This window comes from Chiloscyllium punctatum, chromosome 11 (assembly GCF_047496795.1).
Source record: "Chiloscyllium punctatum isolate Juve2018m chromosome 11, sChiPun1.3, whole genome shotgun sequence".
Classification (NCBI taxonomy): Eukaryota; Metazoa; Chordata; class Chondrichthyes; order Orectolobiformes; family Hemiscylliidae; genus Chiloscyllium; species Chiloscyllium punctatum.
Window position 1 is genome coordinate 36,372,721 of NC_092749.1, and position 23,389 is coordinate 36,396,109.

Sequence of the window (23,389 nt, forward strand, 5' to 3'; positions counted from 1 at the left end):
TTTCTGTGTGTTTATGCCCTAGTGACCCCTACCTCTTGGAGGGGCAACCTTGTAGATGCTGTCAAACATATGAATGTAAAGGTAAAATCACCATAGTCTTACCAGACCACAAGGTTGCTCTCTCATTAGAGAGAGACAAATGGTGATGGTTTAAACTGAGGTCACCATGCCTGAGGCGCAAGAGAGGGTGAGAAGGACAATCCTTACTGGTTACCTCAGTTATTGTGTATAGGAATTGTTAATGGAATAAGTTGAATGGGCATAGCAGGTTTGCTTTTGAGGTACTGTATTTATCAATATTAGTCTGGGTATGTTGCGTACTTCTTATATTCATTTAAGTTATTGCAAAGAAAATAAGTTTTCATTAGGCTTAATTTGAGTTTATTGAAGAGATGTCATCTGTGTCAATATTTATTAAGTTAACAATTTTGTTTTGCCTTTCACAGCTAATTTATGTATAAAAATGTGGTCAGTACACCTCTGGCATGATATTAAATATGAACATAAAATGGTTAATTATAACTGAATTAGTCTTTTTTTTCAAAAATAATCATACTGCCATTTGTTTCTCAATATTTGAAAATCTAATGTCTTAGGTTTTAGTGATTTTTTTAAAAAATGACACATTGTTGCATATCAAATTATGCCTCGTAACTTAAGATCTAAACCTGTCCCAAAAATTCTGCGTTCTAACTTTTGTTTTCTCAGAATTGACTCTGAGCTGAATTTGGATGGTGTAGTTACAGTCTGTATGAGTACCGGATCTCCCAGTATGCATCAGCGTTCTTCAGCTTTGTGAATCTGTCTGTGTAGAGAATGAGATTTCTGAATACAGACCTATTGTGTCCTTCGGAAAACGTATTGATTTCCTTGTGACTTTCCTTATTGCAATTGAGTTCAATTGTTGCATTTTGAAGTAGGTAATCTTTAATTATCATAAAACAAAGAACTGCGGATTCTGAAGATCAGAAACAGAAATTGCTGGAGAAATTCAACAAGTTTGGCAGCATCTGTGTGAGAAAGCAGAGGGAATTGAGACATTAACTCACTTATTTCCACAGATGCTAAGTCTCTCCAGCAATTTCTAATTTTATCTTTAATTATCACCTGTTTTGTGTTGACAGTTAGAATAACGCCATAGTTACCTGTTTTATTAAGAGCTAGAAAACATAAACAATCTCTCTCAGAGATAGAAATTCAATTAAGGTTCACCCAGTTTATTAGTGTCAACATACTAGTTGCATGGTTGGGATTTGAAGAGGTATTTCTTTGCTCCTTTGAATTGTACATAATATTCATAATTTTTTGGGCAAGGACGTGGTTGCAAAAGTCCAGGCAAAATTGGGAATGTTTCTGGTTTGCCACTCTGCCTATAATATCTTGAGAAACACAAGCCTGCCAAGCCTCAAAGAAGATGGTGCAGCAAGTAAGGCTTTATGCAGGATGATGATTTGTAACAGATATCTTCATATGGCAGTGTGTAGGAAGGTTGCTATTCAATGAACAACTAGTCACTGATCTCTATTACCTGCTATAACTACTTTAAATAGACATGGGCTCAGACCTGATTTTCTCAGTCAGAGTCATAATACTAGTTTCTTGATCACTATACCAAAAACCTAAATCATTTTTTAAGAATCTCATTTTTATCTATTTCTGCTATAGTAGAAATATTTTAAAAATTATATTCTATGAAATTATCATAACTGGCATAATTTTTGATGAATCTACAGCAGGCTTTGATAGTTTTTCAAAATTGATTTGGCCAAATCTGTACACAGTATTGTGACCTAAGCAATGTTTTAGGTGAATTCAGCATCACTTCTGTATACTTATACTCTATGCCCTATATGTGAAATTCCTATTGCTACGGTCTTTTTAATGGCTTTATCTACCTATGCCCACACTTTGAATAAGTTATTTATTTAATCCTTTGGGTGTCTCTGTCCATCTACAGCTGTTCATGGATAGATTATGTCATCTCTATAAGATCTTCCCAATAAACTCTTTCAGTTAAAAGCAAATCTTCTTATACAGCCTTCTCTAACTACCTCTATTCTTGACGTTGATCCAATTGCTACAGCTTGATTTCTTCCTTTTATAGGGTTCCTCAATAAGACACCATTCTAATGGAGTATGCATTGTTCCAGCAGATTATGATGTAAGCTTGCTCACTGAGCCGGAAGTTTCATTTTCAGATGTTTCGTCACCATACTAAGTAACATCATCAGTGAGCCTCCAGTGAAGCACTTGTGGTATGGCCTGCTTTTTATTTGTGTGTTTAGGTTTCCTTGGGTTGATTTCCTGTGGTGATGAAACATCTGAAAACAAACATTCTAGCTCAGCGAGAACCTCAACCTGAGCTACAAATAAATCTTCTCAAAATTCGCTAAGCTTAGCATGGATTTTGTCACCTCAATCCGGTTGTTCTAGAGGATACTGCCAATCTGTTCATTCATTTGAAGTACCACATTAACTTGTCAGTGGTGTGCTTTTCTTTGACCTTGTTGCTAAGGCAATTATGAACCCTCAGTCACCCAGATTTGTTGGACAAATAATTGTGACATGATACACATCTTGAAAAGCAGACATTGAAACTCCAACTAGGAATAATCCTATGATGAAAGTTCCAAATAAGCTGAATGCAGAGAATATAATAATTTTTCCTTTGTGTGTGTTGTGTAATTATGTTGGAACTTATAGCCACATAAGAGTACGCTTTGGACCAGATTCTACTGCTCTGTAAAACTTTATAACTTTGCAAGCTGCCTCAAAGGCAAGGCAATCAAAAAACAGATAACTTGTTTAAGGAACAGGATGTCAGTTGCTTCATAAAATCTGTGCTGCAGGCTTGACTAGAAAAGAAACCCTGCAGTATGGAAATAGGCTATTCAGCCCATCGAGTCTAAACAGAGCCTCCAAAGAATGTCCCACTCCATCCCACCCTCTCTATCCTACCCCTGTAAGCCTGCATACTATGGGCAATTTAGCATGAACAATCCATCTAACCTGCACTTCTTTGGAATGTGGAAGGAAACTGGAGCACCTGGCAGAAACCCACGCAGACACAGAGAAAGTGCATACTCCACACAGACAGTCGCCTGATGGTGGAAGGAACTTGGGTCCTTGGTGCTATGAGACAGCAGTGCTAACCACTGAGCCACTGTTCTGTTAATGAATGTGACTGACATCCAACTGATCAAGAAGAGTAAAAGTCAAAGCTTTTGTAATTTGTATAACCACTGGCTGTGCCATGCCTGTGGAAGATTTTAGCTGCTGTTTGCATTGGATGGTGTACCTAAGTCCATCAGAGCCAGATTGTGAATCTCACCTGGGCAAGCTCTGAACTTGTAACATTCTGTGACTTTTCGCCCAAAGTATTTCACAGCAAATTAAGAACATCTGAAAAAATTCCATTCAGGGAAACATTGTGGTTAGTTTATGTTCATAAAGGTCTGATAAACAACCCAGATAATGCTTTGTTTTCAGTGATGTTGCCAGGGAGTCAGGAAAATACAAAATCAAAATACTGCTAATACAGTACTGGATGTGTGAAATAAAACTGGAAAATGATGGAAATCCTAAACAGAGCAGGCAACATCAATGTAGAGAAAATGAAAATATAAGTTTGCCTGTATTGATCTTCCATCAAAACTCCAGTTTTAATTGAAGTAATATAAGGCTTCGTCAAAGCTGATATGTCCAACACTGTAGAACTCCCTCAGTACTGCAAAATGTAGCAGCGACTGTTTCAGGAACTGCCACCAATAAACCTCACTGGAAACTGCATTCAGTCCTGACTGGAGAGAGATTACCATTCATTCATTGCTGTTAACTCAGCAAACTTGAATTTGCTGCATAATACTATAGTGGGAGTTCAAGAAATTGGCCTAACAATCACCACTTCAGAGCAACTAGTGACTGGGCAGTAAATGCAACTTTGCCAGTAGTGTTCATGTTCCAAGAACAGTTTGTTTTAAAGCGGGGAGATTCCCACGAGGAGGCAAATTCTGGTACTCCAGATTAGGGCAGTTGCTCCAAAGATACCCCATTGCAAAAAGAGCAGAATGAGCACAAGAACAAAAGAATTCCCTTCAAAGTATTAAGATAGCATTCTTTGAAAGTAATTCAGTAACCAACAAAGACCAGCTGGAACTATACATTGGTTTATCCAAATGGGCAAGTGAAGTAGTGATGACTAGTAGATACACTAGTAAATAGCACCGAAGAGAAATTCTATAAAAGTTTAGAAAACATTTATAGCTTTCTGAATGATGTCCAGAAATTCTACCAAACACCTGTATGTGACACTGAACTGGAGGGACCCCCAGTTTGTGGTAAGATACATTTTCCAAGTCAAGCAGGTCAAAATATCTCGAGGATTGTCTTGCCCTTACCAAACTGAAACTGCGCAACTGACCAACACAAACAATATTTTCCTAAGAAGAGTTACAACATGGGAGATCAAACCCTTCTGCAATTTAAAACCAAACACCCAGAAAAGCTCATCTTGCCTCGTAATCTTAAAAATGTGTGAATGAAAGAAGATCCCTGATTTTCACTGTATAAATAAAAAGTAACAATTTATTTATTTCACCCTAACAGTGAACACTAATCAAAACTATGAACAAATCTGGGCCCCCTTTTTTCTTAACTAATCCCAATCTGTTAGCTGACCACAATTCTATTAAAATGCTGTTTCACAACACAATTAATAATGACAGTAAATTAGCACTTATTCTCTTAAAGTCCACACAGATGGTCTTCTCTTCCTTCAGCCTTCCTTCCTCTGCTTCCTGACTCTGCTGTCTTCTCCTAGGTGGTCTTCTTTCTTTTTACTGCAAGTTTTTTTTACAGGAAAAGATATCTTTTGATAGTGCCTTCTGAGAGATTTCTTTTTGAGAGCCCCTTTTCGATGTTGTGCTATCTGGTTTGATGGGTAGTTAGCTCTCTGGCTTGGTGGCAGTTGCAATAAAAGAGTCCTGAAGTGCTTTACTGGAGCATTCCAATGTAAAATTAGATGCTTAACCATGTAAGGTGATATTGAACAGATAACCAAAAGCTTGATCAGAGATAGATTTTTTTTTGAGGGGCATCTTAAAAGAAGGAAAAAAGGTGAAGAACTTTCTGTATGATATTCCAGTATTTAGGGCCTTGAGAGTTGAAAGTGTAGCCACATGTGGTCTATTGCTTAAAAACAGGGATTCCCTGAAGGCTAGAATTAAATGAGAGGAGATATCTCGGGGGGCTGTTGGACTGGAAGAGATGACTAAAGTAGTGAGGGGAAAGGCCAAGAAGAGATTTGGAAACAAGCAAAGCATTTTGAAATTTGCCGAACAAGCACAGGTGATAAGTAGATGGAACTTGGTGTGAATAAGGACCCAAGTAGCAAAAGTTTTGATTCCCTAGAGTTTAAAAAGGGTACAATATAGGAGACCAATCAGCAGCATATTGGAATGATTGACTGTAGAGGTAGGAAAGGCAAGAATGAGGGTTTCAGCAGCAGATAACTGAGATTGTGGTGTTGAGGGATGTGACAGAAGCAGAAAAAGTTGATCTTAGTAAATGTGTAGCTATGTTGTCAGCTTATCTTGGTGTCAAATGTGATAAGGTTGCAAACACTCTAATCTCAGACTGTTGCCAGAGAGGGATAACCAAGTATCGTAAATATCACTGGAATATTTATAAAACAATTGTTTTATGCCAGCGTTTTCAATTGGAATTACATATGTGAATGTTTGTAATGGAAATTTCCTTTGTTAACAGCTGCCTACCACGCTGTAGTTGCAGGCTGTCATATTTCATATTTACCCATGGTTGCAATGCACTCCTTTTAGTTTAAGGCCTGCACAATTTGTGTTTCGCTCTAAATTTTATTTCTTATGGTCTTATGGTATGTCTGTGAGACTTTGTGCCTGTGGTCAAATTTGATTTCTGGGCCTTAATTTAGTCTCAACTTCAGCCTGTGCAATCCAGTATAAAACTACAACTCCCTTGGGCCCTTTGTTCCCCACTGGTCCTGGTTCTGCAGATTTTTCAGCCCTACACATTAACTCTATGACTTCCCTGCTTACTTCAACTGTTTTGGGGTGTTTACCATTTTTTTTAATCACCAGCACCTGGTCTACCACACGGGTCTTGATCTAACTTGATGGGCTAATATCATTGTTATTTCAAATTCTGTTCCTTTCTGTGCTGTCAGTTGTCTAGTAAATGTTGTGTAGTAAACCCCTCCCCCTCCAAACTTAATTTCATAGTCTTCATACAAGTTACTGTCAAAACATTGTGGCTACTCTGTCAATTGAAATCATCAAGACGAAGATTGATTAGAGTTTAATTATTTTGCATCTTTGATTATACTTAAAATCATGAAATGGAGTTCTAGTATAGGATATAGATCAGCCATGATCTCATTTAATAGTAGAGCAGACTGAAAGGGGTGAAAGGTCTCCTACTCTGCAGTCTCCTGACAAGAGCTGTGCAGAATTGAGTGGACGCAATATGAGAAATATGAAATCTTTGGGAAGATGGCTGTCTGCGTGAAACTTATAAGTGTGCATAAGTTGTGCAGTTAATAAAGGTGTAAGCTCCACCCTTTATGAACCATTGTTTGATTCATCACAACAAAAAATGGGAGGAACTCGTAGGAATAACAATGTCTTCTTTCAACAGGTGCTGAAACAGAAGAGCATAGATCAAGAAAATCTGCCGCAGATTTCTATCAGAAGATGTTTGACTTTCAATATATTTTCGACAAATGTATTGAAGAAATTGGAGACAGATTCTGATAATGAAATGTGGGTTGAATACTCATGCATTCCCTATCCACAGTATAGGGTGTATTTAAGGTAATCTATTGCATTAAATGTCTTGTTCATTTGATGTGTAATATTAGGTTGCAAAAATGCTCATGTTAGTTTTTGTGAGGTTCTACCCCTCTTCCTCGCCTTTCCAATTTGAAATTTACATTGTCTCTTCTATCACTTCCTCACTATTTGCTTGTACACTACACCAGGTTCTGTCTGGTCACAGTAAGGGATAATAGATAGGACAGCAACTTACTCCTGAGCACCTGTAACTTTTAACTAATTGCTAGAATTATCTGCATTGGGAAAGCACTTTGCGTCTTCTGGCCAGTCCAATCAGGATCAGGAAACTTATGCTGTCAAGTATAAAAATCAAATCTATAGCTTATGGTTCACCCTACCAACGAGACATTTAAATTTATCTGACTTGCTAATTGCATTAGAAAGGTAACAAAAAAATCAAAAGCCAAAGGCTAATTGTATTTTTTAAAATTACAAGATCTTGCAGCAAAATGCTTTTATGCCCAAATGATTACTGCAGACCTAACTTGTTGACATTGTGAAATCTGTGAAATCAAAGTTAATAAATTGCCAAAGTATATAGTCTCACCTTGGTTTATTCCATTTGATGCCATTAAGGTATTCTTCTTTTTGACTTCATGTAGCATATCTATTTCAATTTACCAACCAATATTTATCTCCTGTTTATCTAAGAATTCTGACACTGTTTCCTTTAATCATTCCAAGTGCAGTGTAGATGTCTTCTGTGTACAGGACAAAATTTTTACAATAGAATTGGTTCACCCAATAAATTAATTCCAAAGGCCTTCCATTTTTGTATGAACTTTTGGCACAATAATGCCAAATATGTTTGATAAATGTAGTTGACGCTGTACCAATTTATGTTGTTGCTCCACATTTTATTCTTGCATCTTTAGTTACACCCTTTATTCACATATGAGCGTTGATGAGAATTGGAAAGCTCTTTGTGGGGGCAATGTGGCTGAGCCCAGGCCTGCCCTTGCCAACCATCTGCATTAGTTCTTCTGATAGATTTAGATTGACTGATATCTAGAGTTTCCCAGTTGTTATCCAGAAACTCTGCAGAGATTATTCACTGTGGTAAAATATCAAATCTTATTTGAAATGTATATAATTTTTATTTGTAATCAGCGTGATGCAGTTTGTGTAATAATTGATAAATACATATTGGGACTTGTTTTTCTTTAAAAAAAATCTTTCATCATGGGAAGATTTTGTACTTAACAATCATTTACTTTGTTAAGACACAGTGTTGGCCCTCTGAATGTTGAAGATGTTCTCACCAGTTTTGACAACACAGGAAATGTCTGTGAGTTTATTTCATTTTACGTTCAACTGTGATGTGATGTTGAGGGAAATATGCATAACACAATTCTTAAAGAAGCACTGTGTATGACATCGACCTATGTGTCATTTCATGTTTCCACAGTGAATGTCATGAGTCATGCAGATTGTAACTGCTATATTACATGTTTGGCAAACTAGAACATTGCCAAAGAAACTGATAAAGCAGTGCCTCTTTAACAATATATTCAGTTCCAGCATTAATGTGTTAATGTTTAGATCTGTTACTTCGCCAGTACATCGCTTCAGGCATTGGCTAATAAAACTATTTAAGGAAGATTGCTTTGCAGCTTTTAAGTTCATAATTATGCAGCACATTTTATTTTGTTTTTCTTTATGCCTAATTCTTATGTATTGTTGTAATTTTTGTGTTTATCTGTGTGTGTAATTTTTAAACCTTTTTAAATCTTAAACCAATCTAGGTTTAAGAATAGTCACCAAGTGCATTAATTGTTTTGTTGGGGATGTATGATGGACAAGACGTCTGGTTAAGCTGTTTAACTGAAATGATGTTTGCACATTAATAGATTTTTGTAATTTGTAATTTAGTTTTTAGGACTATAAATGTATCAATCAAGTCTGAGTCATATCAAAGGCTCTAAAACTACATCTGGATTGAATGATCTACAGGATGTTTGTTGCCTTTTTGAACAACGTGAACTACTTGTTTTGTTTATTTAGGACAGGAAGTCCAATTCTACAGGTGATTAGACATTGAGGGAGGCTGCCAGTAGGGGCCAATGAGAATGGGAAAGTAACAGACTTGTCTGCTTACTACCGGGAAGGATGCAGTTTTCCTGTCCGTAGCAATGATTTATATTTTCTTTATTAGGATAGAGCAACTAGGTTGGACATTGAATTAGTGCACGGTTCTGGTTTCATAGTAGTCTGCACTTATCTGTTGAATGCTTGCTCTTAGTTGCCTGTAAAATAGATTTATGCTAATAGCAACTCAGTTGCTCAGTTACTGACTATGAACATCAACACCAGTGTGCCGACAAGTTAAACATATATGGTACTGAATTACAAATGATACTCTAAATGGGAAGTAGAATATTTGACAACAGTGTTGCATTTAGTGTTTTAGTCTACATCTGAACTGGCCGTTCTGGCATGCAAGTGTTTGATGTAACTATACAGGGGCAGCGAGAGGGAGGAGGAGAGCAAAGGCGTGACAGGGGCTGCTAGTGGAAGGTTTGGAAAGCAAACAGTGACCCCAAGATGAGCATTGATCGCAGCAAAGACAGATGCTGATATAAGATTGGCCTCCTGAAACTGACATGAGTGGTCTTTGACTGTGAAATCTATCCAATTAATCATGTCAGGCTTGAATCTCATCCATTAATTTTATGTTGAGATGGAGTCTACCAGTTCTTTGCTTGTGGGTTAGAGTGGCAGTAACATTAGCACATGCATGATTTTAATATTTAATTGTGCAACATTTGTGAACACATAGTTTAGAAGGACTATTATGTCTCTCTTCGTGGAGTGATGCTGACGGTGAGGTAAAGGAGAAAAATGTGAAATACTGAATTTGGTAAATAGAACATGTGAAGAAATATTAAGGGGTTTGAAAGTGGAATAATTGTCAGACATGTGAAATAGATCTCATGCTGCTAAGAGAAACAAAGGAGGAAATGGCAGACATTTTAATGGTCATTTTCCAGTCCCCTGTGCTTTGAAGTGAGTTATTGAGGATTGCTAAAATTGTACTGTTGCTTAAAAAGCGAGGAAAGGATAGGCTGTGCTAATGCAGGCCAATCAGCCTAATTTTGGTGGGGAAGTATTGAAAAATAGTCTGAGGAATAGTAATAATCATCATCTAGAAAGGCAACTATTAATCAAAGAAAATCAGTCTTGATTTGTTCATGGATTGACTGACTTGAAATTTGAGGAGATAACGAGTAGGACTGATGAGATTGTAGCTAAAATTCATGTAGACTACAAATGTGCAAAGGGTTTGGTCAGGCCCTAAGGCTATCAGAAAAGTAAAAACCTATGTGGACTAAGGCAAAGGGGCAAATTGGGTCAGAGTTTGGAAGCAAAAATTCAAAATACATTTTAATAATTTAGAATTGTGTGTAGGAGGCATGATAAAGAATTTTGCAAATGATTCAAAAATTGATGTTCTGGTTGGCATTGTGGGAATATATTGAGGGCTACTAGTGGGAGGTTTGGAAAGCAAACAGTGACCCCAAGATGAGCAGTGATCGGGCTGCAGCAAAGACATGCTGACAAAAGATTGGCCTCCTGAAACTGACATGAGTGGACTTTGACTGTGAAATCTATCCAATTTATCATGTCAGTTTTACGTTGAAGGAAGATATCAATGGACTGGTCAGGTGAGCCAAAAATTGGAACATACAGATGAGTTCAGAGATGTGCGATTGGAGATGATGATAAAACCTGTCCTATCATACCTGCAAAGGCCTCCTTTCAGGTCTAGTGCTAGAATTGGGAGAACTGTTGAGCAACAGCCTGATATTTTCATACTCTCAGAATCATAACTTACAAACAGCGTCCAATACACTAACAGTGGGACAGACACACTAGATTTGGCAGTACTTTGATGTAAAGTTGAAAGTAAGTTGCTCTGGAACTTCTCAACATTGACACTGGACACCATGAAGTCTCATGCCATCACGTGAAACCTAGGCAAGGAAAACTCCTGATTACCATCTACTGCACCTGTCAACTCGTCACTCTGTACTCCTTCACGTTGAACACCAAAAAACACTAAGGGTGACAAGGGTGCATATAAAGGATGGAACCTTCAAAATCCATTATCAAATGTGGCTTGGTAGCACTAGTACTGGCAAGTCCTAAAGGACATTGCTGCTTCACCAGGTCTGTGGCAGATGGCAAGGAAACAAACGAGGGAAAAAAACGACTTGACCATATCCTTGCCAATTTACCTGTAGCAGATGCATTCATGCATGGTAGGAGCACAGTCCTTGTGGAAATCAAGTCCTGTGTTCACACTGAGGATCCCTTCACTGCAATATGTGGTATACCACTGTGAAAAATAGGATAGATATTGAACAGATCTAGCAACACAAAACTGGGCATCCATGAAGTGATCCATTAGCAACAGCAGAATTGTGCACAACCACCATCTGTAACCTTGTGGTCTGGTATATCCCCTGTTTTACTATTACCATCAAGCTAGGGGACCAACCTTGGTTCAATCAAAAGTGCATGAGGACATGCAAGGAGCAGTACAGACATACCTGTAAAAACAAAATGAAGTGTTAACTTGGTGAAGCTATAACACAGGATTATTTATATACAATACAGTGGAAGCAGCATGCAATAAACAGGGCCAAGTGATTCTCCTGTCCAACCAAGAAGTGCACTGCATCCAATCATGAATGGTGGTGGGCAATAGAATAGCGATGCACAGGAGGAAGCTCCACAAATACCTTTAATCTTATTACCTGATGAACAAAAGAAAAGGCTGATGCATTTTCATCTATCTTTTGCTAGAAGTGTCAAATGGATGATTCACCTTGACCTTCTCTTGAGGTCACTAGCTTCACAAGTGGAGGGCTTCATTAAATTAGTTTTACACCCTGTGATATCAAGAAATGGTCGACGGCATGGGACATTGCAAAAGCTGTGGCCCCTGACAAAATTCCTGCAATAATACTGAGGATTTGAACTTCAGAATAAGATGTGACCTAAGTTGTAGCTGTACTGGAACAGCTTAATATTAGCATCTACCTGACCATGTTGATAATTGCCCAGGTATCCCTGTACACAAAAAGCTGGACAAATCCACCCTTGCCAATTAACATCACATCAGGCTACTCTCGAACATCAATAAAATGATGGAAGAGGTCACCAATAATGCTGTCCAATGGCAATTGTTCAGCAATAACCTGCTCATTGACACTTAGTTTGGATTTCATAAGGGCCATTAAGCTCTATATCTCAATACAGTTTTGGTCTAAATGTGGTTAAAAGGGCTGAACTCCGGAGGTGAGGTGAGAGTAAATGTCTTGATATCAAGGCAGCATTTGGCAGTCAGTAATATTGCAATACTGGAGTCAATGGAAATCAAGAGCAAAATTCCCCATGGCTAAGTAGTGTACCTAGCGTAAAGGAAGGTGGTTGTGTTTGTTGGAGGTCAATAACCTATCCCAGAACATTATGGCAGGAGTCTGTCAGGGAGGTATTATAGACCCAATCACCTTCAGCTGCTTCATCAATGACCTCCCTCTCAATAATAAGGTCAGAACTGGGATGTTTGCTGATGATTGTACAATGTCCAGTGCCACTTGCAATTCCTCAGATACCAAAGCAGCCAGTATTCATGGGTAGCAAGACCAGACATCATGCAGGCCTGTACTGATAAGTGGCAAGTTGCATTTGTGCCAAGCAATGACTATCTCCAATAGGACAGAATCTAAATATTTCTCCTTGACCAGAAACAGAACTGAACCAGTCTTCTGGCTGCAGAAACAGGCTAGACGCTCAGAGCTCTTTATTGAATAATCCCAAAGACTATCCATAATCTACAAGGCACGAGTCAGGACTGGGGTGCAATACTCTTCACTTGATTGGATGGGTGGAGACCCAATAACAGTCAAAAACCAGCATCATCCAGGACAAAGCAGTATGTTTGATTGGCATCCCATCCACCATTTACAACATTCACTTGCTTCACTACTGACACACAATGGCAGCAGTGTGTATTTTTTACAAGATGAACTGTAATAATTTACCCAAGTTCGTCTATCAGCATCTTCTAAGCCTGTGTCATTTGCTACCTAGTAAAACAAGGGCAATAGATGTGTGGCATCACCACCACCTGCAAATTCCCCTCCAAGCCACACACTATTCTGACTTGTACTGTTATCACCATTTCTTCACTGTTGTAGAATCAAAATCCTGGGACTCCTTTAATAGGCCTTTTTGGGTGGTACGGTGGCACAGTGGTTAGCACTGCTGCCTCACAGCGCCAGAGACCTGGGTTCAATTCTCACCTCAGGTGACTCTCTGTGTGGAGTTTGGACATTCTCCCCGTGTCTGTGTGGGTTTCCTCCGGGTGCTCCGGTTTCATCCCACAGTCCAAAAAATGTGCAGGTTAGGTGAATTGGCCATGCTAAATTGCCCGTAGTGTTAGGTGCAGGGGTAAATGTAGGGGAATGGGTCTGGGTGGGTTGCGCTTCGGCAGGTAGGTGTGGACTTGTATAGAACAAGCCTATTCCCCTTTGCTGTGAGATTAATAACTAGGGGCATTGATTTAAAGTAATTGTAGAAGCATTATAGGGGAGTTAAGTGACAGTAGAGGCAAAAACGTTCATCACATTCAAACTTACTTGAATATGTACTTGATCTATTGTAACCTGCAAGGTTAAGGACCAGTCGATAGAAAGTTGGATTCGGTTTGGACAGTCATTTCTTGACTGACATAAACACAATGAACTGAATGGATTTGTTCTTAATATTTTCGTTTGCTGATTTGCATCATTAAAGCTAGAAAGAAAGCGTTCCATCTGAAAATTTTTGTTGCTTTGGTCAGAGTACCTACTGTTGGTCGAAGTGACTCTGGATTTAGGAGGGAAATAATCATCCAGGTTACTTGTTGATGTTCCTAGTCCAGTGATCGACATTGCAAAATGCACATGATTGTATGTATATTAAGCAAAATCCGAATACGTATGGCTATTATACCCTTTATGAACAGTCTGTCAAGACTTTCTGCGCATGCTGACAAGTGGAGAATTGAAAATTGAACAAGGTTCTGGGTGGTTATGTAAGCTTTTGGAACCATAGTTCAACTCAAAAAGATGTGATTGGGGGTACCATAGAAAACTCCAATCATATTGCATATGCACTCAAGCTGTAAAAGTACTTAATCTAGTAATTAAAGGCCTCTCCAGAAACACTTCCAATTTCTTCAACACTTCCAATTTCTCCACTTACTGAGACTCAGAAATATAATGCAAGGAACATTACGCTGTTAGCTCTTAATTACACGGTTGCAGCTCTCATGCTAGAGTGCGGCATAATTAGCTCCCAACTTCATCTCTCATGAGAATTGATGTTTAGTGTTTCTGAAATAAGCCTGTGATCAAATACCACGCACGCATTGTCTTATGAATATCTATTTCACTGTCATAACCATCATACTATTAAATCCTGGGGCTGATTATATAGGTTTTTTTATGAAACATCTTTTTAAATGAACAGTGCATGATTCTCTTGTACAGTAACCCTTATCTTCCAGCTAGTTAAGAAATCCATTGTTATAAAGTACAGGCTGGATTTATTAAGAATATAGATTTGAATTTCCAGTTCAGTTGTACTATTGCTGCTGAGCATTCATGTGACAATGAGGTGGGGAAAAAAAAGTAGATATTTTAAAGAACAGGTTATCATTTTGCTGAATATAAATATATATTAAAATGAAATGTTATATGGGATAAATAATATCTGACTATTGTATTGTATGATATGCTGAAAACATTGTAGCCCTTTTTTGTAGGTTTTAAGACTGAACAATCTGAATGTCACAAATTCATGTCATCACTTGCTTCAGAGCATCAGCTCCTGCTGCTTCATAAAATGCCATCTCCTGTAATAATGAAGCCAATTGCCACCAACATAATCTTTAAGCAATATGCCTTTCAGCAAACACAAAGGGTAATTGAGTTGCAGCACTCACATTCTTGTAAACATTCAGTGAGCTTCACAACTTGATGGCAATACATTTATATTTTCTTTTTTAAAAGAAATCCTTGCAGTCTTACTCTTTGACAGTGTAAGTGTTTACATTTTTTTTCCTCTTGCTTTTAACTAATTTTGCCTTTAGAATAATTTGGCATAGTGATCTTGGTGTCCACTGAGTTAATGCTGTTTTTCATTCACTCTGTTATAATTGAAAAAAAAACAGTAATTTGTATATTCGAGTCTACAAACCTAGGCACAATTTTCAAAAAAACATTATTCTGGAAAGTTTAACTTAAATCTTCTTTATCTGAGCCACATTTTGGCCTAGTCCCTCATTAAGAGTGGCTTAGTAGTACCACTACTGATGAAATGTTATGGTGTAGAAGAAGGCCAACCATGCTTCCACAGGCTGTTTAATGAGGCTGGCTGAGTCAAAAAGAAGACATTAGCTGCTAAATTGCGCTTGTGACACACGTCGGGGGAAGAAAACTATTTCACCTTATTCTCATCAATTTATCTGTGGAAGATCATGCTGGCGTTAGGCCTACTTAAAGAAAAATAAGATGCTAATCTGACAAAGCGAAATCATAGAAGGAACCTGTTATAGACAGAGAGATAGTGATTCCACAGCTAACAAATCAGCTTAAAGTTCTGTATTTCTGCTCCAATTCTGATTGTTATAGACAATTCAAGTAACATGAGGAAAAGGTTCCATGAACAATTTAAACATAATTCTTAATGTGGTGGAGTGCAGCAAATCAGTGCAAAGGACAAGGCTGAAGTGTTTGTTGCTCCGGATCAGGATGGTTGCAAGTGAATGATCCAACATGACCTTCAAGAGTTCAAATGTCACAGAAGGCAGACTTCAACGAAATTGATTCATCCATTGTTGAGAATCCCAGATATGCAAAAGGCTATGGACCATGACGACATTCCGGTTATAAAGCTGTTGACTTGCTCCAGTGCGTCTAGCCCAGCTAGCAATGCGAAAACACTGCCATCTACCCAATGATTTGGAAGGTTGCATCAGTTTATAAAGGAGGAGAAATCCAACCTAGCCAATGAATACCCCATTTACATACACTCATAGTTCAACAAAGTGACAGAAATTATTGTTGACAGTGCTGGAAACCAGCAACAACTCAGGGTCAGTCTACCTGAGACCTTGTTTTGGTTTTTTTCCTCCAAACATGGACAAAAAGCTAAATTCCAGAGCTGAGCAAATAGTGACTGTGTGCTTACCAGCAAGGCAGCATTTAATCAAGGTTGGCAACGTGGAACCCTTGTTAAATCGAAGTCAGTGAGAATTGGGGAAGTAACCCTTGGTTGGAATCACACTTATTCAAAAATCATTGAGGTTGTTGGAAGCCAATCCCGAACATAATTACAGGGGATTCTAAGGTAAGTGTCTTGAGCCCAGTCATTTATAACAATCTCTTTCTTTTCATTTGGTGAGATTTGGGAATCCTCACTGATGAGTTCAATTTCTTTTGCAAATAATCAAATAATGAAGCAATCTTTACTTTCAAGCAGCAAGATCTTGTGAATCTCCAGGCTCAGACTATTAAATGTCAAGTAACATTTGCACAGTTACACATGACACCACATTTCCTAATTGGACAGTGCTGAATTTTATAACTTGCAGTCAACTTATATGTCTAAATTGTAATTTTTATAGTTATTTGTAAATTTTAATAGTGCATTGCTGACTGCTAAACGTGCTGTTAAATATGTACAAATCCTTAATGCTAGCAATGTGCTATCCTCTGGATTCCTCTAGAGGGCAAGCTTTGCTACCATAGCAGGTTTTTATAGCTAGGATGAAAACTGGTTGGAACAGAGCCATTTGAAGAGTTCCTTTCTTGATTCGTTGATAATGTTTGGATCTATCTTTTGAATGTATCTCGCCCTCAGCCTACCCCTTTTGTGGCTAATTTCAGGGACTAATTAGAGGCATAAAGAACATATTGTCATGCTATTTTCTTTAATTTGAAGATTATGAAATTTAGTTGTCTTCATAAGGAACACCATTCTGTTAGAAAAAGAGAGAGGTTCTTCCCAAAGAAACTGATCAAAATTCTCTAAATATGTAGAAGGAAGATGTAAAGTACTAAATAATGTATCTACCATGTGCAGTTACAGTAATTCTAATTGCATTTTCCAAAGAAAATTGAATAGGTATTTCTTCAATATGTTGTAGTAAATTTATTTTTAAAAATCTTAAGTTTATATGTGGTACTTTAAAGTATCAATCTTACTTTGTATTATTGTCTGTGCTGTGATAATGAATTGCCAGTTTTGAACTGAAGCTTGGCATTCATTGCTTAAACAAAATTAATGAACTGTAATTCCAGTTAATTTTCTCATCAGAACCTTAATCCAACTCAATATTTGGAAAACTGAAGGCATTCAGGCATCACTGAAGGCATCACTGCTGCAAAACCTGCTTCAGCCTCTGACTCAATCCCTCTCCTTGGCAACTGGTTAAGGCTGAACCAGACCGTTTGCAACCACATTGTAATTGGCCTTTAGATGAACTTCTGACCATATCAACCCAGCTTTTGAGACTGCCTAACTGAATCTCCGTGTCATCGTCCAACTTTGGAAATGACAGATGATTAAGGGACAAAGCTAAAAGTGGCAGGCAGAAAAAGTGAAATAAAAATTATTCTGGTTTTAATTTTTGGAAAGTCTCCATTAATTTTCTTCTGACAGAATGAAAACTTTGTACTTAGAAAATTAATTGTCTCCAGGCTCAAAGTTATCAGCAGTTCAGCGGTAACTAACTCCGATCATTCCATTAAAAACTCATTCATTTCTGAATGCACCAGCCTAATTTTTTCTGTCATTTTTAATGTGAAACTAGAGACCAAATACTTCATGTTGCAATCATTTTCAGTCTGTTGATAGCAAAAATACACCCAACGAAGGAGTAAGGATCTCTTGCAGCAGTGTTTGGATTTTCCCATTTTTGCAAATGTGCTAATGGCAGAAATTGCTGTTAAATTTACTCCTAATCATGGTTAGCACAGCTTGGATCACCATTAATATCCCAACACATGAATAAGTCCATGTTTGTATGTAGTGGAGGAGATGGGAGATATATTTCAAATGATTGCCAAGAACATTTCAAAATCTTTTGAAGTAATGGTTCATCTAAATAACTTGCACTTTGATAGTAGGATCAGAATTAGATCGGGGAGGCGATGGCCTAGTGGTATTATTGCTAGACTGTTAGCCCAGAGACTAATGTAATGTTCTTGAGACTTGGTGCGTTCGAATCCCACTATGGCAGAAAGTGGAATTATAGTCAGCAAAAAAAATGTGGAATTGAGAGTCCATGAAACTATTGTTGATTGTCGAAAAACCCCTCTGTTTCACTAATTTCCTTTTGGGAAGGAAACTGCATCTTAATCTCATCTGGTCTACAAGTGACTTCAGACCCACAGTAAGGTGGTTGACTCTTAGCTGTTCTCTTGGATGGGCAATAAATGCTGGCCTAGCCTGCAGTGTCCACGTTATGTGAATAAGTTTAAAAAAAAAATCAAGATTACTAGGATCATGACTTTGAGTGCTGCAAAATTAGATTTTTTTTCCTTTTTTTATGGCTAGAAGTGCTGTTGTGCACACTTAAATTTTTTTTAAATTCTATCACCAAATCACCAGTGGGTTTTTTCAATCAGTTTTCACCATCGATAAACGACCCCTGATTCCAAATGAATAATTTACATGCAGAGCCTGCTAAGGGCAAACAGTTGGATATTGGTTCCTGCTAACATTATCAAATGTCTAGTTCAAATGCTTACAACTGTTTTGAAATCTTAACTATGCAGGTAAATGTTGAATTGAGGATTAGCAATGTTTTGCAGCTGCAAAAAGAGGATGTTGAACAGATTACTAAAATTCTTTTGGATGTTTGTGTTTTTAAGGATTTTTATGACTTCCAAATTCATTGTATATGCTTTCTGGAAGATTAGGTGTACTGAAAGTAAAGCACAACCAATGCCAATCGAGAAGCATGTGCAAGAATGTCGCTCAACTAGTTAAATAATGACTTAACCGATATAAATGACACATGGTCTAGTTCAGCTGCAGAGGATACATCTGAAGTTAAAAATGGAAGGATATGCTGAGAGTACAGATTGAGATAAGTAGATCAAGATTGCAACAGTAAAGAGTCATGTCTTCTTTAGAACATATCCTTAGCCGCCCCAGGCCAAAGGATCAAATAAGCATGAAAAACCGTCACACAGAAGGTTATTAGGTAGGGCTAATGTTACGTTTGCAGTGTAATATTCTAGGAGACTCTGTAGAAGGGTAACTTGATGGAGGTATTGGGCCTGGAGGAAGGTACCAAGGTAAGAAATTTAGAATGAGCATAATGTGAATGTTACTTCATCAATACTTTCTTTTTGAAAATTATTCTGTTTTATTTCATTAATGGTATGTTTTATAATGGGAATAATGGATAATGCTTAATCAGATTTTAAACTGTACCTTTTTAGTAGATGATCCTCTGATGTTGAAAGGATTTGATGAAGCAACTTGTGTAAACACTCAGGGTGTTTTACGCTCATTACAGTCAATGAATTATCTGTTGCATAGATCAGAACAGAAGCATTAGATGCAGTAATAGGCTAGTGACCCATTGAGTCTGCTGCACCATTTGAGAAAATCGTGGCTGATCTATTTTTGACTTCAACTCCTCCTTTCTCTCTGCTCAGCATAATCCTCATTTCTTGCTAATCAAAAATTATTTAACTATACCTCAAATGTACTTAATAACCCAGTCTGCACTGGGGAAGAGAATTCCAAAGACTAACAGTGCTCTGCGACAAAGATTTCTCCTCATCTCAGTCTAAAAAGCTGTTCCTCCCATTTTAAAATTGTTGTCAACTTTAGACTTTCTACAAGGGGAAAGACTACCTCAGTGTTCACTTCAAGTCTTCCAGGATTTTGTATATTTCAATAAGATTACCTTTCAATTTTCTGAACTTAAATAGATGCAGGCACAACCTGTTCTTGTGACCTTTCATCTCATGAATTAGTCAGGTGTACCTTCTCTGAATAGAATTTCGTGCATTGTATAGTTACTGTTGTAATCTATTTGACATGGCAGACAAGTTATGCACAGCAAGATCCTGCAACTGCTATTGAATACATGGCAAATTAATCTGTTTTAGCAGTGATGTTGGAAAAATGAATATTGTCCAGTGCACCAGGAAAGCTTCTCTGCTCTACTTCAAATCAAACCAGGAGTTCTTTATCCCATACTTGAGCAGGACTTTTGTTCAATGGTGGCTCAGTGGTTAGCACTGCTGCCTCACAGCACCAGGGACCTGGGTTCGATTCCCACCTCAGGCAACCGTCTATGGAGTTTGCATGTTCTCCCCGTGTCTGCGTGGGTTTCCTCTCTGGGTGCTCTGACTTCCTCCCACAATCCAAAGATGTGCAGGTTAGGATGAATTGGCCATGCTAAATTGCCCATAATATTAGGGGCATTAGTCAGGGGTAAATATAGGGTCCGCGTCGGTTACTCTTCGGAGGGTCGGTGCAGACTTGTTGGGCCGAAGGGCCCGTTTCCATACTGTAGGGAATCTAATCTCATCAAACATATAATCTCTTCCAAACATAGCATCTTTCACTGCTTACTAATTTTGCAATCCTGCACTAAAACTTTAGACAAGATTAATGTGCCTGTGTCTCAAGTGAGATTGATCCATGATCACCTAAATCAGGCATTGGTATCTCAGCCAAGAGTGACTCTTGGCCTTCGTCTCTTGCTAAATAGTCTATTTGGAATCTCTTGGAAGTTGTGCAAAAATGGCAAAGTGTAGCATTTGATCAGATTTGCTTTTTTGTAAAATCACAGTTCACTTATCACTGAACATGTAAAGGTTCACTTTGCACAATGGTGCTGTCGCCCATCTCAAAGTTGTTATTATAAGCCGCACTGGAATACAAAAAGGATATCACTAATTACTTACTGATCTACTAGAGATATGATTCCACCTATGGCACTGTGAACCTTCAGAAGTTTGAGGGAATAAAGTGATAGAATGGATGAAAAAACATACTCCCAGGCTACTGCATTACTGTAGTAGGCTGGTCATCTGATAGCACCGGAGAACAGTTTGGTGAAAATAGCTTCCCTACATGCATCACCTAATCAGAATGGGGATCAAGCATGCACATTTCACTGCTTACCAATTTTGCAATCCTGCAGTAAAACTTTAGACAAGATTAATGTGCCTGTGTCTCAAGTGAGATTGATCCATGACCACCTAAATCAGGCATTGGTATCTCAGCCAAGAGTGACTCTTGGCCTTGGTCTCTTACTAAATAGTCTATTTGGAATCTCTTGGAAGTCGTGCAAAAATGGCAAAGTGTAACATTTGATCAGATTTGCTTTTTTGTAAAATCACAGTTCACTTATTTTCCAAACTAATTTACCTTTCCCATAATTTCTTGCTAATATTTTGGCCAACTTCCATTTATAGTTGAGTAGGTGGATGTGTAGGCAGAGGACCTGGTGCTAGATTTTTCTTAATGTTATGAAGTAACCAATGTTTACTGTTGATGGTGTCAGCATGATCACTGAACATGTAAAGGTTCAATTTGCACAATGGTGCTGTCACCAATCTCAAAGTTGTCATTATAAGCCGGACTGGAATACAAAAAGGATGTCACTATTTTAATTACTTACTGATCTACTAGAGATATGATTCTATCTATGGCACTGTGAACCTTCAGAAGGGATAAAGTGATAGAATGGATGAAAAAACATACTCCCAGGCTACTGCATTACTGTAGTAGGATGGTCATCTAATAGCACCGGAGAACAGTTTGGTGAAAATGGCTTCCCTATGTGCATCACAGAATCAGAATGGGGATCAAGCATGCATATACATGTCAAATCTTGGCACTTTGCAAAGATACCCCAGTGCTTTGCACCATAATATCATCAATTAAAAGAAACATGACTGCTTAAACTTGTGAGCCAGGCTGTATAACCGTAATCCTGGATAATGACCAGCTGAATAGCTAACAATTACATGTAGTGCAATGATTTGTAAAAGTTGTTGCTTAGCACCCGAATTAAAGGTACCAAGCTAGCCTACCACTTCTTTAGTATGGAATTTACTAAATTTAATAGGTAATGACCTGATGATCTGAAAGGGTCTGAAATGTCTATTAATATTGAATTTGTGACTACCATAGGAGGAAGATTATTGAGAAAGTATATTTCCCAGTGTTGCTTTAACTGTGGGCGAATTATAAGTGTGATTTGATATTGCCATGCGCAATTGTCATCCACCTAACCTTATACTGAATGCTCCACTACCTTACGATGAGCAGGAGTTTTTGAATGCTTCACCATTTAAAGTGTCATTCACTATTTTGTGGTTTGTTTCTAGCAGCAAGGGTTATATGTTAAATAAAGCAATTCCTCTTGCAAAGCTTCTGAACTGCGTTAATATTTAGTATGGGGTGCACTGACATCACAGGCAGAATGGCCTCCTTCTGCACTGCCAATGATTTCCCACCATTATTGAAGATGGTCATTTCTTACATGCTTGCAAAGAGGCTGTGGACCTGGTTGCAGACATGTATGGTCTTTCACAAACAAACTTCAATTCTGTGTTCTTATATATTTTTTCACTTTTCCTGAAGTTTGCCTTCAAGGACATTTTGAATGTCTTTGCAGTCTACTTTGTGGCATTGTCTAAGTTTAAGTAGTGTGTACGTGACCAATTTAGGGATTTTATCATCAATTCTATGTACTATGTGTACACTGCATCTGAGCTGGGATCTGATGATGCATACTTTGATTGTGTCTTTATGGCTGTGCTGCAATGCTTTCAGAATTAATAACAAATCCCATTTCCTCAACTACATCTGTTCAGGCAACCTTTTTTGTACACTTGGGAAAGAGGATGTGTTCTCCTTCACATGTGGACACCAACCTGCATATGACTGTCCCCTAATTTGACCTGCAAACTAACAGTTTTTTTAATTTCAAAAATATACTTTATTCATAAAATAATTTGATGGTCTGTACAGTTGGTCATGCCATACATACGTAAACATTTGCATACAGAGATCAGAATTTATCATTTGTATATACAGTTCTGTACATTTATCAATCATATGTCCATATATTTAGCTGAGGTGTCAGCAGAGCCCAAATGACTGCGTGGGCCCCCTGTTCTTCTTAGGCAGGCAGATGTTACATGGTGGTCTTTCCCCACCATGCCTTGGCGGCAGCTGCCCCAAGCTTCAGCGCATCCCTCAACACATAGTCCTGGACCTTGGAATGTGCCAGCCTGCAACACTCAGTCGGGGTCAACTCCTTCAGCTGGAAGATCAACAGGTTTCGGACCCCCCAGAGAGCGTCCTTCACCGAGTTGATGATCCTCCAGGCACAGTTGATGTTCGTCTCTGTGTGTGTCCCGGGGAACAGACCGTAGAGCACGGAGTCCCGCGTCACGGCGCTGCTCGGGACAAACCTCGGCAAA

At 38.3% G+C, this 23,389-nt stretch overlaps 1 protein-coding gene across 3 annotated transcripts in view; it reads left to right on the plus strand.

Annotated features, from left to right (window-relative positions):
- camkmt (calmodulin-lysine N-methyltransferase) overlaps positions 1-23,389 on the plus strand; it is a 380,405-nt gene that overhangs the window by 9,986 nt on the left and 347,030 nt on the right. For 2 of the 3 annotated variants that reach the window (XM_072580636.1, XM_072580634.1), the window contains exons 2-3: positions 6,673-6,848; positions 8,093-8,157. In XM_072580636.1, the coding sequence (XP_072436737.1) occupies positions 6,673-6,848; positions 8,093-8,157 (241 nt within the window). The remainder of the gene's footprint in view (positions 1-6,672; positions 6,849-8,092; positions 8,158-23,389) is intronic. The other variant, XM_072580635.1, reaches the window with a different exon arrangement.